Source organism: Poecilia formosa, unplaced genomic scaffold, assembly GCF_000485575.1.
Source record: "Poecilia formosa unplaced genomic scaffold, Poecilia_formosa-5.1.2 Scaffold211, whole genome shotgun sequence".
Taxonomy (NCBI): Eukaryota; Metazoa; Chordata; class Actinopteri; order Cyprinodontiformes; family Poeciliidae; genus Poecilia; species Poecilia formosa.
In genome coordinates this window covers 943,706-959,550 of record NW_006800150.1, presented here as the reverse complement: position 1 = coordinate 959,550, position 15,845 = coordinate 943,706, and the positions used below count along the sequence as shown (strand labels likewise).

Sequence of the window (15,845 nt, the reverse complement as noted above, 5' to 3'; positions counted from 1 at the left end):
CATTTATGAAATCTTTTCAAGAATTTATTTATTTATTTATTTATTTATTTTCACCAAGTTTAACAATTAAAACCATGATCTCTAATTCATCACTTGAATTGTTGTATCAGGTGCACTAATAGCTTAAAAAACATATTTTGCCTTCGTAGGTATTGGAGGAGGTATCATCCATAACTCCGAGCTGGTCCATGGCAGCACCTTCTGCGCCGCTGAGCTGGGTCACATCAAGGTTTCTCTGGACGGCCCAGAGTGTTCCTGTGGCAGCCAGGGCTGCATCGAAGCCTTCGCGTCCGGAATGGCCCTGCAGAGGGAGGCCAAGCGACTGCACGACGGTGAGCTCCGTCTTCTCTGCTATTTCATTTTCTTTTTGACAGCGCTGTTCAAAAGTCGTGACCTGTTGGGGCTTCCTTTCTCCAGAGGAGCTGCTGAAGATGGATGGGATGGATGTGAAGCTTGCAGAGCCGATCACCGCCGCCCACCTCATCAGTGCGGCCAGGAAAGGCAACTCCAAGGCCAACGCTGTCCTGCACAAAGGTTGGAGCACAGACGCCGACACGCAATCAAATATGCAGAATTTTGATTTAAACTGCAAACTGTAAAAAATAAAAATACCTATATTGACAAAAAACTAGCCATCAAGACATCTGAAATCGTTTTTAAGCTTCTTATTTTAGAAATAAAGTAAGACGCTGAATATAAACACATCAGAGCACTATAATGATCGGAGTTATAACCATTGAAGTGATCAAAATGATAGAGAAAAACATTTCACTGTTTTATTTAATATTTCAGTTATCAAAGAACTTCAGGTCGTGATCTAATGAGCCATTCGAGATAATTTAGACTTTTAAATACATTAAAATGATTCATCCCCTTTAACCGAGTCTTTGAAAAGTAAATAAAAAGCATTCACTGAAGCTCAATATTACATAACGTAGCTAAACATATCTTATAAAATGATTACATTCACTCTTTGAATATTTTCTTGTGTCTTGTGGTTTTTTTTTTTTTTTTTTAATGTGCAAAAATTACCCTGAGCTTTCAGCAGGTGGTATTTTTTCTGCACAAAGCTCTGCCCTTTGAGGATGCAAAGCTGTTTGGTCTGGCTGTAATTGATAGACTGTACATAAATACCGATTAACTTTTCACTACACTGCTATACATTACAATGTCACCAGGTGACAGAACCTTTCCAAGACATGAATTGATGATTAGAACAAATTGTGGATGTGCCACAACTTTCTCCAGCTGAACAGAAACAAAACTGAAGTTATCATCTTTAGACGTAAAGAGGAACGACTCAGAGTCCTCACTCATCTTCAGTTGTTAGCTAGAAACAAGTGAAGACAAAGTGATGGTCCCATACCTGAACGTTCAGAGACACATAAAGACAGTTACAAAATCAGCCTTCTACCACCTGAGGAACATTTCCAGGATTGAAGGACTAATGTCCCAGCAAGATCTAGAGAAACTCGTCTTTGTGTTTGTCTTTAGACACATTGATCACTGCAGCAGTGTATTCACAAGTCTGCCTAAAAAAATCAATCAGCTGACCCAGAACGCTGCTGCTTTCTTACTTACAACACACAAACTCTGCGTTTTGGTCGTAAACTCTGGTCACTTGTTTTTTTTGTTGTTGTTTTTTTTCACTTGCGAATAGCTTTGGTCATTTTCCCATCAGTGAAGGTTTATTTTTGCTTTGAATTAAGAAGAAAGCTGAAAAATTAGAAGAAAAATCTAAGCCGTGTTTGTGTCTTCTTCCTGTTGCAGCGTCCCTGGCGCTCGGCGTAGGGATCGTCAACATCCTCCACATAGTCAACCCGTCGCTGGTGATTTTGTCCGGAGTCCTGGCGTCTTACTACCAGGCCCCGGTGCAGCAGGTCATGTTGGAGAGAGCGCTGTTCTCCGCCCAGAGCATCAAGGTCGTCAAGTCCGACCTGGAAGAACCGGCCCTGCTCGGCGCTGCTAGCATGGTGTTGGACTACGCTACGAGGAGGACGTACTGAGAGAACCGGAAACACACTTGGAAGATGTTTTACCAGAATATATCGAGTAAACCTTGATAAAAGGAGGAAGGGCTTGTAGTGAAGACTTGAATCTTGTATTGCAATGAATCCTTATCCTAATTTAAACAGTTTTTGGGAGAACAACCCTATAAGTCGATTGCTTGTTTACGGACATTAATAACTGTAGTTTGAAAGTGGGGGAGGGCTGGTGAGGTAATTAACTAGTTTATTGCACTATATTCCGTTTTTTTCTAGCTAAATTATTCTGGAGGGTTTTTTTTTATTATCTTTGTTGTCATTTGCCATCTAAGCTGTGAAGCATTTTCCAGTTGCCTTTATGTTTTGGTGAATTTAGGCAAACCTAATACTACATGTACCACAAAGTTTCTCCCTATGTCGTCTGCTAACATCACCAGCATGACGATGGCTAAACTGATACCACTATGGTTCAGATTATAAGCCATTTTAAGCCGTTTATTTAATTTTATTTTCAACAGATCTGTACTAGTTCTTGGCTCCATCAGTCCAAACAAAGATGCTTCGGAGCTACCGAATCTTTTTAAGTCTTTAGGCCAAATTTCTGTGTGCAATATGTCGGTGGCAATCTTACTGTTGTAGCGAATGTGTCTAATGTGTGGAAATTGGTGAAGGGGAACAACAGAGAAAAGGACACGTCTGCTAACCATTACTTAAGAGGGTGTTGTTTTCTAAAGAATGAAAATATTCACTAAGCTTTTAAATGTGCATATTTATATATTGACTTTTTCCCAATATGCTCAGATTTATGCTCTCCCATCACAGGATCTTGTGATCTTTTCCAAACCCGAATAGCGCCCTTGAAATAATCTCCAGACGTTCCCACGTTAAAGAGCTGCAATTCCCAAAATATTCCCTCATTTTGGAGGCAGTTTGCTTCAGTTTAAAGCTAGTCGTCTTTGCTGGAAGTCCAAACTCAGTGAATCTCTTTTACCTGTTTTCTGGTTATTCAATCTTGACTTTAGTCTTGTTTTGACAAAGTGGACCTTATTTTTTTCACTGCAGTGAAAAACTGTTTGTTCTGATCAAATTTTTAACATCATTTCATTGTGTTTGAATGTTACCGGTGCTATTTGGGCCGCAAAATAAAAGTACGTATATGCGTTTTGGGTGGGAGAAGAAAATGCTAGTATGTTCTAAACTGACATGCAAGTGGTGGGAAGTAGGCAGAGTACAGTTCCTTACAGTAAAACAAAGCTTTAATGAAGCTCTTAAGCTTTGGGGGGGTTATTTTTATTTTTTATCAAAACCCAGATGTGACCAAAGTGTTGACATTCTGCTGTGTGTTCTAAATCCATTAAACCGGCTTAATATGTCAGGTTTCTGTATATCATTTATTATTCTCGTCTTCCAGAGGCATGGGGGGGATACCAGCTATTGTTGTATTTAATGTTATGAATTTTATTTTTACTGCACATCACATAAGGCTGTACTGACAGAAAACCTTGCAGCTGCTACAGGCTGGTGAGATGGATGTATAGAATGTGTTTTCTACATTACCTCTGACCTTATGAAGACATTTGGAGGATGCCTTTTGAAGTTGAATAATGAGGTTTGTATGTACTTCTACACGTTGTGTTGTACATTATGTGCCGTATAAAATATATTTCTAGAAGCTTAATGATTTTGTTGGTCCAATTAATAAAACATTTTGGATATTAAAAGAGTCTGTGTTCAATTATGTCTCCCGTCAGAAGGCGGAGTCCCTCAAGGATCAGTTTTGGAACCACTTTTGTTCATCCTTCATGTCGTTAATAATATAAATTAAAACTTGTTTCCTGCATCATTTGTGAAACTTTTTTCCATTTGTACACTTTGTGGCCCACCTTTGTGATTTTAAGACTCTGATTACTCTCATGTTGTAAAACCCAGCCTTTTTTTTTCCTCCTAGCTGCATACTTCAACAGCCAGGCAAATGTTTGCTTGTCACCTAAGATCTCAAGAGACTATTGGAGTTAATTATTAAACAGTGGGGCACAATCCCTTAGCAGGACACAACTGTTTTTGTTGCAAGGACGGTGTTACAATGCCAGCTTGTGCGCTACAGAAGGAAAGGATAAAGCTCAAAATGGATACTTTGTGATTTTGTAAAGGCAAACCTATAATTTGCTGGGTTCAGATTGAAGTAGTGCTATGTCTCTTACCCAGAAATGGTAAAAAAGTAAATAAAAAAGTATCCCTCTGATGTGGCAACTGTCCAATCAAAATCTTACCAAGTATGTGTTGTCTAGTTTCTAGTGCTAATATCTTGATAAACTTTAAAATAAGGTGAAACTAATTACAAGCAGCTTTTTAGCAAAATATAGGAGCTTGTTTTAAGTAATTTCTTATTTATTTTTAAAAATACTAATTCCTTTGGCAGAATATTTCACTTATAGCAGGACATTTTTTTTTTCCTAAAAGTGAAATAATCTGCCATTGGAACTAGTACTTTTTAAAAAAAATCAATGCAAAAGAAGGAATGTGAGGAGCAGAGAAACATACATCTGAATCTTATTTTGTCACTTTTCAACCCAAAATCAATTAATTTTACAAGGATTTTATGTGACGATTTTAAAGGGATAGAGAGTGGAAGTATAATCCCCCCCCCAACCCCTTACAAAAAACAGTTATTTCCATTTTTTTCTTTCTGTGCTCAATACTTTTATCCACCATGAACGTTTCTCCCTGATTGCAGCAGCAGGTCTGAGATTTAGGGTATGTCTTGTCTTCACCGTTGAGACAAACATTTGATATCAGTATATCAGATATCAGGATGAAATACTCTCAGTTTGTTTGTATGCTAAGCTTTTCAAATTATTTTGCAAAAAGAAATAAATAGATAAATGAAAATAAAAAATATATGACATTTATCCACTACTTTGTTCTGGTCAATCCCTGAAAGTTAAGGTGAAATATATTGGAATCTGGGATTTTAATTAGACAAAATATGAAAAGGTGTAGAATAGGCTACTTGTGCAAGGCAATGTGTTGTATGTAAGCTACTAAATTATAATGAGAAATGGAGTACTATCCAGATCGTATTATACAAGTAGAAGAAATTAAAAGAAAAGGCTGACAGCATGCCAGATTAAATAAGAATCTCTCTCAAACCTATTGCGACGGCACACCTGTAATATGTATTTCAATTCTTCTGGATAGAAAGGCCCATACCGGTTCATATGGGATTCTGAACAAAGATAGTTATTGTTCTGGTTTAAATTTAGAAAGTTTCTTATTAGAACTTACTTAATTTTTCATCAAAACAGTGCTCACAGAGACACAGCCACGCTTTAACATGGACTCTTTAATTGTTTCAGAGCAACATTTACGAATAAGACATTATTACATGACTTTTGTTACTAACGTGTCTACAGGCTTTTTTTTCTTGATCCCATTTAACACTTTAAGTGAAATAAAACAAGGAAATGTTAAGAACTTAACGGTAAATCGACAGAGCTGCACATAAACGCTGCCAGAAGTCTGTCTGCGGATTATTATTTTTTTTAACAGCTTTTAAACACGTAGTTGATCATGGGACCCGTAGGCAATGATTAAAGAGATGTAATTGGTCCAATTCTGATGTAATTTGTCACTGATTGGCTACTAATACTGCCAATCAGCAATCCTGCCTTTTGATTGGTTGTCCCCCTCTTTCCGCTTCTACAGCTATAGATTTGTCACCCCTCCCCTCGCCCTTCTTCCCGTTTAGCTGATAGCTCTTCGTGGATCCCAGCACCTGCTTGTCGTTTCTCGTATTTATCCTCCCGCAGGTTCTACCGACATGGATGATTTTGACATGCTGAACGCACCCGCCGCTGGAAACGGTGTGGGCTCGGAGGAGGACCCGGCCGCCGCTTTCCTGGCCCAACAAGAGAGCGAAATTGCGGGGATCGAGAATGACGAGGGCTTCAGCATCCTGGACGGCGGAGAGGTCCCTTCGTCGCTCAGAGACTCTAACGGTTCGTCCCCGCTGTGCTCCGACGGAGGAACCGTAACATCTCCATTCAGGGTTACTTCGCTTGTGTAGCTACCGTTAATACCTGGGGATATTACGACGATAGAAGACGGTAAATTATAAATGCTCGCGGTAACACAAACGGTAATTTGACACGACATTTAATGCGCCTAGTCTTGGCTAATGCTAATGGAGCTGTCATTTATTTGCTGTCGGGTTTATTTAAGATTAATTTGAGTTCCTGAAACGGTTAAGAGCTTGTATTAGGACTCGGGGTGGTTTCATAATGTGCTTTGTTTAATAAATGCAGCATTTGCCATCGTTTCGTATGGGCTAAAGGCTTGTGATAACATCAGCTGTAGCTTTCTTGGTCGTGTCATTCATTGCTGGTGGCCATTCTATTCACACAAACGTTACTAGTAACCGCAGGAGGACATTTATGTACGACGCAGCAACCTTTGACCAGTAATGTGTCATTTTAACTGTTGGTTAGAAATGCTGACATGTCATACATGTAATTGTGCGCATATGCAACTCCTAAAGCGTTAAAAATTATTATTCGAAATTTTTCCCTTTGTTTTTATATGTATGGTTTTATTTTCTAACTTTTTGTATTTTTTTTTAATAGACGGCGCCATCAATGGAGAGTTTCACGGGGTAATACTTCCATTATTTTCTCCTACAAGTTTCTTTTTTCCCCCCCCAGATTGACTGAATTTGTAGCTACTTGTGTCTTTTAACCTTTCATTAAATAAATGTGTATTTAGCCTTTACAGGCTTCACAAACCGATGCAAACTGATGTTTTAGTTTGAACTTTGTTTCTTCCTGTGGTCTTGATTTTGGGGGGGGGAGACTAAAATGTTCTATCTCAATTTTTTTTGTACCTGGAACCCAAACATTATCGTGCCTACCTTCTTTAAACTAAACTTAAGGATTTTTTTTTTGTTTTGAGGCTCACTAGAGTCATAAAACCACATTTACTTTTTTCAGTAGAGCATGAGGAATATCTTGGGAAATTGTTTAAATTATTTGTTTTCCAATGTAGATACAAAACCTCCTCAAAATGAGTTGGGCTTGACATGAAACTTTGCATAGTGACAAGCTTTACACATTTTCAGGCTGAAAAACTCCCAACTGGTTTCTTTCTGTATTTTTTTTGTTTTGTTTTGTTTTCTTGTGAAATGATGCGGCCAAGTTGGAGATGAACGTAGGTGGAAATTTCTCACCGACTTTCAGCTTTTTCTACATCATTACTTCAGTCTAGTACCGTGTGCGTCGAGGTTCTTATAGTTGATGACTCCAGCTTCCTTTTCCTGTGCTGTCATTGCAACATTTCGTCCTTCTGCACCGTCAGGATTTCTGGCAGAGAGAGACGGAGAGAAACCCACTTTTAGGAACGGATGTGGTGCCTGCAAATCAGAAATAAAGGGCGAAAGATGCCAGATGCAGTGTTAGGATTATAGTCAGGAGCAATATTTTAGTTTTTCAGAAAGCTATTGAATAATGCATATATATATTTTATTAGAACTTCATCAAAAAGTAAATGTTTTGTTTTTGTTTTGAAGGAAAGCAACGGTCCATCAGATGCCTATGCAGCCATTTCCAACGCCGACCGGCTGCAGGCCGAACCTGAAAGTCTCCGGAAGTGGAGGGAGGAACAACAAGAGCGGCTGGAGGTGCTAGGTAGGTTCACAGAGATGACTCGGTTCTGAAGCAGCTCATGAGCGACCGATCAGTGCTTTCTGTGCTGCGACAAGTAAAAACCCAAAGATCTGCACAGAGAAACAGCTTCAGCTTAATTTCCCTGATTTGTTGATTGTCTCCTAAAAGCTGGAGCCCATTTGTGATTCACGTAGCCACATATCTCTGTTACCATATTCATGTCACAGTCATATTTATTCATAGTTACACTGACTTCCTGCACAGAAGAAGTCAGCATCATTTAAATGGCGAACCAGTTGATGTTTTTCCGTTTGCCTGTGTTGAATAAAAATGGTGCATCCAGTGCAGTTTCTCACTGAAATAAAGTCTGTGCTAATGTAACATTTTTGTCTTTTAGTGTCAGACTTGTCAAAAGTTAGTCACATAGTAGGAATGCTCGAAAAGGCTTGGCTCAGGGTTCCTGTGCAGTCTGGAAAATACACTTTGAATACGGGATAAGGAATATCCTCTTTCCTTCTATCCTTTTTCTGCACCATCCTTTCTTACATTTTCTTCTTTCCTTCCGATTTTCCTTATGTTTGTCCTTCATTCTTCCTGTTCATTCGTCATTCTCTTGGGGTTTTTTGTTTCCTGTCGTCTTTTCCTTCTGCTCTTCCTTATTTCCTTTCATCCATTCTTCCTCCTTTGCTCCTCATCTTCCTACCATCCCTCATTTCACTTCATCCTTCCTTATCCTTAAAAAGAAAACCACACGATGCTGAAAATAACTAAACAAAAAAGACAATTAAGACAGAAATAAACATTGAAATTCTTTTCAGTGGAAAAAACGGTGTAGGTGGATAAGCTGGTTATTTTTTCAGGGATTTTTTATACATACAACAAATGATCAAAATCAAAATGGCAACATTTCCTCTTCTGAAACAAACGTCCTCACAGACATCAACTTACAAACTCCTGAATTTAAGCGATTCCCACATTTGTGTCGAAAATCGATAAATTCCATCCGCGGACATTTTTTTTTTTCAGCACAAGAGTCTGAGTTTAATATGCTTTTGTCTCATTTTTCATTCTTCTTCCCATGCCTCGCCGCATTCCCTCCGCAGATGCCAACTCTCGCAAGCAGGAGTCTGAGTGGAAGGAGAAGGCCAAGTTGGAGCTGGAGGACTGGCATGCCAGGCAGAACGAGCAGCTGGAGAAAACTAAATCCAACAACAGGTAGCGGCTTCGTGGCCGGATTCCAAAATGGCAACCTGATACGGGTTTACGCTTAGGGAGACCCTCAGCTGTCACTGTAGCCTGGAAAACGCGTAGAATTTGTTTTACTGTTTAGATTAAACCCAAATCAAGAATATTTAGATTAGGACTTGTCTCAACGGGATATAGCCTTTTAGTTAATTTCCCACTCATGTTGCTGAATGTGTGCTGCTCTGCTGTGTCCTCGGAAACGACAGTCACCCGGGAGCCTCTCTTCCTCTTTGAGCTGGTGAAACTCTTCATTTTTTAAGATAAAAAAAAAAGCTGATGGTTGGACTTTATATCTGAGTGCTAACCGATGATAATGTCTGTTTTTTTTTTCTTTTTTCTATCCCCTCCTCCATGTTACTGTTTTTTCTCTCCTCTCCTGCCTTCTCGCTGCTCTGTCGTTGGGCGGATGTTTGTCCAGAGTGCTGGACGAAGACTTCTACAAGCAGCCCTTCTCTGACCTCATTGGTTATGTGTATGTTGCTCAAACTAACATCCTCCTTCTTAACACCTGTTTATTTCCCTCTCATATCGTTTTCTCCACAGCACACATCACATTTATCTCATAGTAAATTAGTCACCCTTTAGTATTTGCCGTGTTTCTTTTAAATCCAGTTTTTTTTAGATTTCTTCCTTCGTAAATACTACTTCCAGTGATGTCTACAGACCCATTCGTCTGCATGTCATCTGAGTGGATGCCTTTCACGATGTTTATTAGAACGATTGATATTAAATATTTATTAAAATGCTAAACCACTCACTTGCATGTTGTTACACCAGAGGTAGACCGATTGATTAATTTGTCCAAAGAGGATCCTGAAATTGACTCCTAACTAACTTTGTTGTCCCTCCCAGCAATTGCCAAAAGGTTGATAAAACTGAAAAAAAGTTCACTTTTTCTGTTTGAATTTATCGCAGTGGGAATAAAATTTGAATAAGTACTAGTGCTGCTTATTAAAGACAATTATTTTAGCTATCGATTATTCTGACGTCAAGTGATTTGAAAAATTGGCACCTTCTGTAGGTTTTTCATTTAACAACTTAAGACTTTTTCAACAATATTAGAAATAAATTAAAAGATGCAAATAAGCAAATCAGTTATGTTTTTGAATATGAAAATAAAATTCTGTTTCCTAAAACGCAGTGTGTGCAGTAGCATCTCCTTGCTGTGTTCATCTGCAGCCAAAAGAATGACAGCTAATCTGCAGATTTTATATATATATATATATATATATATATATATATATATATATATATATATATAATATATATATATATATAATTTTTTTTTTGATTAATTGGATAACACAAGATACTTAATAGGAGATTTTTATTTTTAATATTTGTACAGAATCTGAACCAGGTGAAGCTAAAAATATGATTGAGAAGTTCTGGGTAAAACGGATTTACAGACCAAAAAAAATTCTCATCGCAAATACAAAATGTATTTCATCTTTTGCACAGTTTTGGCTTATTGACTGCAGATTCACCAAATGGCCTTATTCAGAGTCTGTGTACTCTGGTTAACGATTAATCTATTACTAAATTAGGTGACGATTATTTAATTAATCGATTAATCACGATTAATTTGATTAATCATTTCAGCCTTAATGAGAACATGCTCAAACTGTTCAGAGGTTGGAATAAACAAGTCAAAGTCGAGATTAAAGTTTTTGACTGCATCTATTTTTGTTGTTCTTCTTCTTCCTGGAACTTTAGCATATCGGCCCTTTTAGTTTCGGTCCACTTCAACATTAAAACATGCTTCACAAGTCGTCAGTCACACTCATCCAGATCGTCTCCATTCTTCCAAAACTGCTTGTTTTCATTCTCTGTTCTCCTGAAGTTGCATCAGGATATAGGAAACCTTTCCAACAATAATTTGCTTCTGTTTTTGTTTCAAAATAAAGTGTCTTCATGTTTGTTTTAAATTTTCTCTTTGATGTAAATTTACAGAGGAGTAGGTTGCTTAAGCATTCGCTTGAAGCAGTTGTACGTTTGCATTAATCAGTCAGTTGTAGATGATCAATTTGTTCACCTTTTGGTGTATTTTTAAACTTTGTTTATTGTAATGCAGCTTTATAATGTTTTAGATTAAACTTTCCTCACCTTCAAGATAACTTTACTTCTGACAAACAGACAACTGCTTCAAACAAGACAGCTCTCATGCTTTGTTAGAAATGTGTTGCTGACATGCTGGTAGTCGAATTTCATAGCAGATAATTGGAGGTGAAGTGGGAAAGCTGAAGTCGTCTTATTTCGAGATGCACCAAGAAATTGATTGGTGGCTGGATTTGATCAATTTTCATCTCGATAAGCCCGAACCGGTGAAAAGGCGGGAAGTGACTCAAAGATCCAAACTATTTATGATCAGTGAGTTCACACTGACAACTACACTCCTGGTGCAGAAGTTTAAAAAAAGATGTCGGAAAGATTGAAGAATATTTAGGGGGAAAAAACATTTTAAACATGTGGAGACGTGTCTTGAGGTTGTGAGAGTGACGCTTTGAGGAGAGTGTTGGGGTTAGGGAGCTTATTGAAGAAATGTTTTGAGGTTTTAACTGCCTGTTTAGGGCTGCAACTAGTGATTAGTTTAGTTATCAATTATTTTGAAATAAATTGGCACATTCTGCAGACTTTTCATTTTGCTACTAGGATTTTTTTACGCTATTAGAAATGCATTAAAAGATGTAAATAAACATTTTTTTAAAAATGAGAAAATAAAAATGGTATTGTCTAAGATTCAACAACACAGTATTCCTTTAGTGAACGCTTGATTATTTGTAGCAAAGGATGCATCTGTTGCTAAAAATTCTGCTAACTTATTTTGATTAATTGAATAGCAAAAGGAGCCTAAAAAGTTTTTTTTTTATGTCTTTATATACAGTAATTTGAACCAGTTGAAGCTCAAACTAGGTCACTTGAGTTCTGGGTAGAACATATTTGGAGACAAAGAAGTATTTTCGTCTTGTATGTTTTTGTACAGTTTTAGTTTTGTGAAGAAAAATCAAAATGCACTAAAGTCAGCCTCAGGATGTCAAAGTTTTAGGAGTAAAATGATTGAAAATGAGCCACATTTCTGATTGGTGCATCTCTAGTATTAGAGGGGGCTGATTACCACTTTATGGAAGGTTTGTTTTGCACATCAGATCAGCATGTGGGGGTGCTGAGGTGGGATGCAGCCCACTTTAATACTCCCAGCTCTAAGTATCTGCTGTGAAACGGGTTGATATGCCACTGACATGTGCAGCCTTCGGTTTGGACTTGACCTCAGAGCTCTGAGGCTGATTCGTAGTCGGCGTGGTGAGAACCGGATAAAATGCTCCTTCTATTTGTTCTTGCACAAATTTCAATTTATTGGCAAAGAGTTGTTTGCTTACTGGACCAAAAGCTGCACACAAATGATTTCTGTAGGAGGAATAACATGCCAAAACTGTCGCTTTGGCATGTTTGGCTTCCACATCTGCAATGAGCTCATTTTTGTTGTCTTTTATTTCACTCGCCCCTCTTCCTCTCTCTCTCTCCTTCTCTCTTTCTCTTTTGAATTCTGACTGGTGAAACTGTTTCTCCCTGTTTTCTTTTCCTCTGCACCTTAAAGCACACACATTAACCATCCTTGCTACCGCCTAGACCAGTTAAGTAAACAAACGAAACCCCAGAAACTCTTTAAGTATTTGATATTTTTGAGGACGGAATCCATCTTGTGACTGTTTTTTTTGTTGTTGTTTTTTCTTTATTTGTTCAGTTTAGTTGCTTCTTCGTTTAACTCCACTGATTGCTGTATTGTCCCTTCTTTGATGCCGTTGTCCTTTTAGTCCCTTGTGTTTGGTAGATGGTTGTGAATGTTGGTTAGTTTCCCATCCCCCATTTTACTGTGTTTACTTTTTTTAAATTCATTTATTTGAGCTGAATTTGTGTTTACAGACAGTGTGGGAACTCCGAATATGTCAGTGTAAATAAAGATTAACTCTGGGGGTGGTATTATGTGGGTGGGTATTAGATAGTTGTTTTTTCATAGCCTGGATTGGATCTCAAAAGGTCTTGGTGATCAACTTTATTTTTCTTTATATATTTATATATATATTTTTTATTTTTACCCTTTTCGGTCTGTTTAGTTTTTTCACACACAAGATGAAAGGAAACCATTCCTGCTCCTTTGCCGCAGCACAGCGCATGGCTAAGTCGCAGTAGCTCGGTTAAAGAAAAAGGCAAAACAAAAAAAAAAAGCCAAAGCTTTCTGCTATTGGTCATATATTTAATGAATGTTCTCTACATGGGTGAGATTTTTGTCAAATGTGCACCCACAAGGCAAGCTTTAGCGTATTTGTAGGAGTTAATTGTGTTTAACCAGTAAAACCCTTTTCCAGCCTTTTATTTAGTTTGGCCAAGTCTTTTTCCTTTTTGATGTTTTTTCTTTTATTGGCGGCATTGACGTACCTCTGCTTGCTGTTGTGGGTCGTCTGACAAATCGGGTAATTGTGGTGTTATGTGTGAACGAGGGTGCGGCTGTGTTGCAGACAATAAAGCTATGGGTGTAATTAAACTTGATATTTATGATGGGACAAACCTGTGCTGAGGCAGATTCTGCAGAGCAAACAGTCCAACCCAGCCAAAAGTTGAGAAATCCTCCTGTCTGATCTAGAAGATTTGAGCTAAATGTCAAAAGTGAGGAGCTAAAGCAGAATGAAACATGGGTGCACCAATAAGCCAGTTGGATGATAAATCGGCCCAAATAATTTTGGATGGTTGGTGATCAGTCAATACTTGACTACCTCTGCAAATTTCTAAAAATTAGCCACTGTTCCCTTTTGAACTGCTGCCAGAGACTCTAGTCTGCATGTGCGTGGTCAAACAATAGTCACAATAATTAGTGTCAAGTTGCTATATTTAGCAACTTTTTAAAGGAAAAAAAAAACAGTATTGGCCAAAATTGGAGTTGGCAACTGGGACTTTTTAAAGCTCAGCAATCAGTCAGAAAAAAGCAGTCGGTGCATAGACCTGTCATGATAACAAATGTTCCTGGGTGATAAAATTGTCCCAGAAGTTATTGCAATAACAATTGGTCTCAAAATAATATTATTGCTTATTGCAATTACTATTAATGGCATAATGATGCAGGAACATATTCTCAAAGATCAATAAGCTTTAACTTCTAGTGAACATTTAGCCCTGAAACTGGAAGACATTTTGAATATCCATAATAAATAAAAACAAGAACAACAAATAAAATGAATTATGAAGTCTCTGTAGGCAACATTGTCCTTTAAAAGTAGGATTCGTTGTGACCAAAGCTCCAGACTGAAAACTTGTCATCTAGATTTTGGTGGAAAAAAAGAGAAATGATAAATCATACAAATGGAAACTGAGTTTGTTTTAATTTACCAGCTGATTGATTGATTTATTGCTTATTAGGACAGGCCAATCGGTGCACTCCTTACATGAAGGTGATCCAGCATAAACCTGTGTTGGCTCTCTGCAGAGACTTTCTCCTGTTTGTGGTTTTTATGGATCTTTCATTTCTTCCTCCACTGACCGACCCGTTTTTTCCCCTTCCTCCTCCTCCTCTTGTCAGGGCGGCCGAGGAAGCCATGATTTCGGATCTGGACGAGAACAACCCCGGCACAGAGTGGGAGCGGGTGGCTCGGCTCTGTGACTTCAACCCCAAGTCCAGCAAGCAGGCCAAAGACGTGTCCCGCATGCGCTCCGTCCTCATCTCCCTAAAGCAGTCCCCGCTGGTCCGTTAGAGACCAGAGAGATCCGAGGAAGTCCATTCCTTGTCATGTTTTTCTTTTCTTTTTGTTTTGTTTTGTTTTTTTGTTTTTATTTTTTTCCACCTCACACACCAACGAACCAACTACTGAATCCACAACGTTTATCTTCTAAGGTGAAGGGGGACAGCCCGGGTTTCCATTTTCACGCAGGCCTGTAGAGATTATCCTTTCTCCGCCCCCTTTGAAAGCTTTCCGTCTTTCCGCCTCAGACTAGTCGAGACCTCACGTTTTGTGGCCCCATATTAAAGTCTCGTTGGATTTGACCAAAGCGTTTGGTCTGTGGTCCTTCGTAACACTGTAAGGGTGGTGAGTTGGGACACTAAAAGGGAAAGATTGATATTTGTATTTTTTAAGGCTTACAGCTACACTACATCCTCCGTCGCCTCCAAACAATATCAGAATGCTGTTGTATAGCCTCCATCGTTTGCCCTCCAACATATCACTTCCTGTTCTCCTTTTAGTGAAGTATTGGTGTCTGTTTTGTATTTCTTTTCTTTTTTGGGGACCAAGCTCCAAATCCAGTGTACTTTACTGTGTGTAGTTCTTCATTGTGGCATATCGTGTTCAAATTTCCAATCTATGCATTTCTTTTGTTTTGGAAACTTCTTTTTCCCCTCATCCAGTCAGAAGTGAAGGAAGTCCAATCATTACAAATCGTGTGACCTGTTTGTATGGGTGTTCAAACCCTAACGGTGTGTGTATGTACTTTGATTGTACCTATGTACATATACAGAAGGCAATATATACAGTATATAAACATTTATGTCACTGAAATTAGACCGTTGTGGTTTTAAAGACTAGATACTAGCTAGTTGTTCCTTGACCATGTTGTATTCATTGTCCATTTGATTTCAGTACAAGTAAAAAAAAGGAAGATAATTTTGCTGTCCTGTCATTTTTCTGCTTGTTATATGGAGACTAGAACTCGGTTACAAATGTCTCAATATCATATGTGTAGTATCTTTAAAATGACAAAATGTTGATGACACCGGATTTATCACTCTTACTCTTAAACAATTGACAAAGTACTCTCTAGACTACAAAGCGAACTCGTAAAAGTTTATGTCCAACATAAACTATGACCAAGCTTCTGGATTCATCTTGAAAAATATTTTTGCTATTTTTTTTTGTTTTTAAGTCTGTAGAAGAGAGGTAGAAAATAATTTATCAAAGCTGATTTGACAACTTGT

General features: G+C 38.2%; 2 protein-coding genes across 10 annotated transcripts in view; both read left to right on the top strand.

Annotated features, from left to right (window-relative positions):
- gne (glucosamine (UDP-N-acetyl)-2-epimerase/N-acetylmannosamine kinase) overlaps positions 1–3,706 on the top strand; it is a 26,454-nt gene extending 22,748 nt beyond the window's left edge. For all 7 annotated transcript variants that reach the window (XM_016679424.1, XM_007567662.2, XM_016679422.1 and 4 more), the window contains 3 exons: positions 150–332; positions 418–534; positions 1,771–3,706. In XM_016679424.1, the coding sequence (XP_016534910.1) occupies positions 150–332; positions 418–534; positions 1,771–2,006 (536 nt within the window). In that variant the 3' untranslated portion in view covers positions 2,007–3,706. The remainder of the gene's footprint in view (positions 1–149; positions 333–417; positions 535–1,770) is intronic.
- Positions 3,707–5,686: 1,980 nt separating this feature from the next.
- Positions 5,687–15,534, top strand: LOC103148743 (clathrin light chain A). Of its 3 annotated transcripts, XM_007567659.2 has the most exons (7): positions 5,687–5,983; positions 6,608–6,636; positions 7,546–7,663; positions 8,746–8,857; positions 9,306–9,359; positions 12,483–12,518; positions 14,457–15,534. In XM_007567659.2, exons 1-7 carry the CDS (start codon positions 5,806–5,808, stop codon positions 14,626–14,628), a joined length of 699 nt encoding a protein of 232 aa, XP_007567721.1. In that variant the 5' UTR covers positions 5,687–5,805; the 3' UTR covers positions 14,629–15,534. The 3 variants fall into 3 exon arrangements, with proteins under 3 accessions (XP_007567721.1, XP_016534911.1, XP_007567722.1); XM_016679425.1 differs by lacking the exon at positions 12,483–12,518; XM_007567660.2 differs by lacking the exons at positions 9,306–9,359; positions 12,483–12,518.
- Positions 15,535–15,845: the final 311 nt, after the last annotated feature.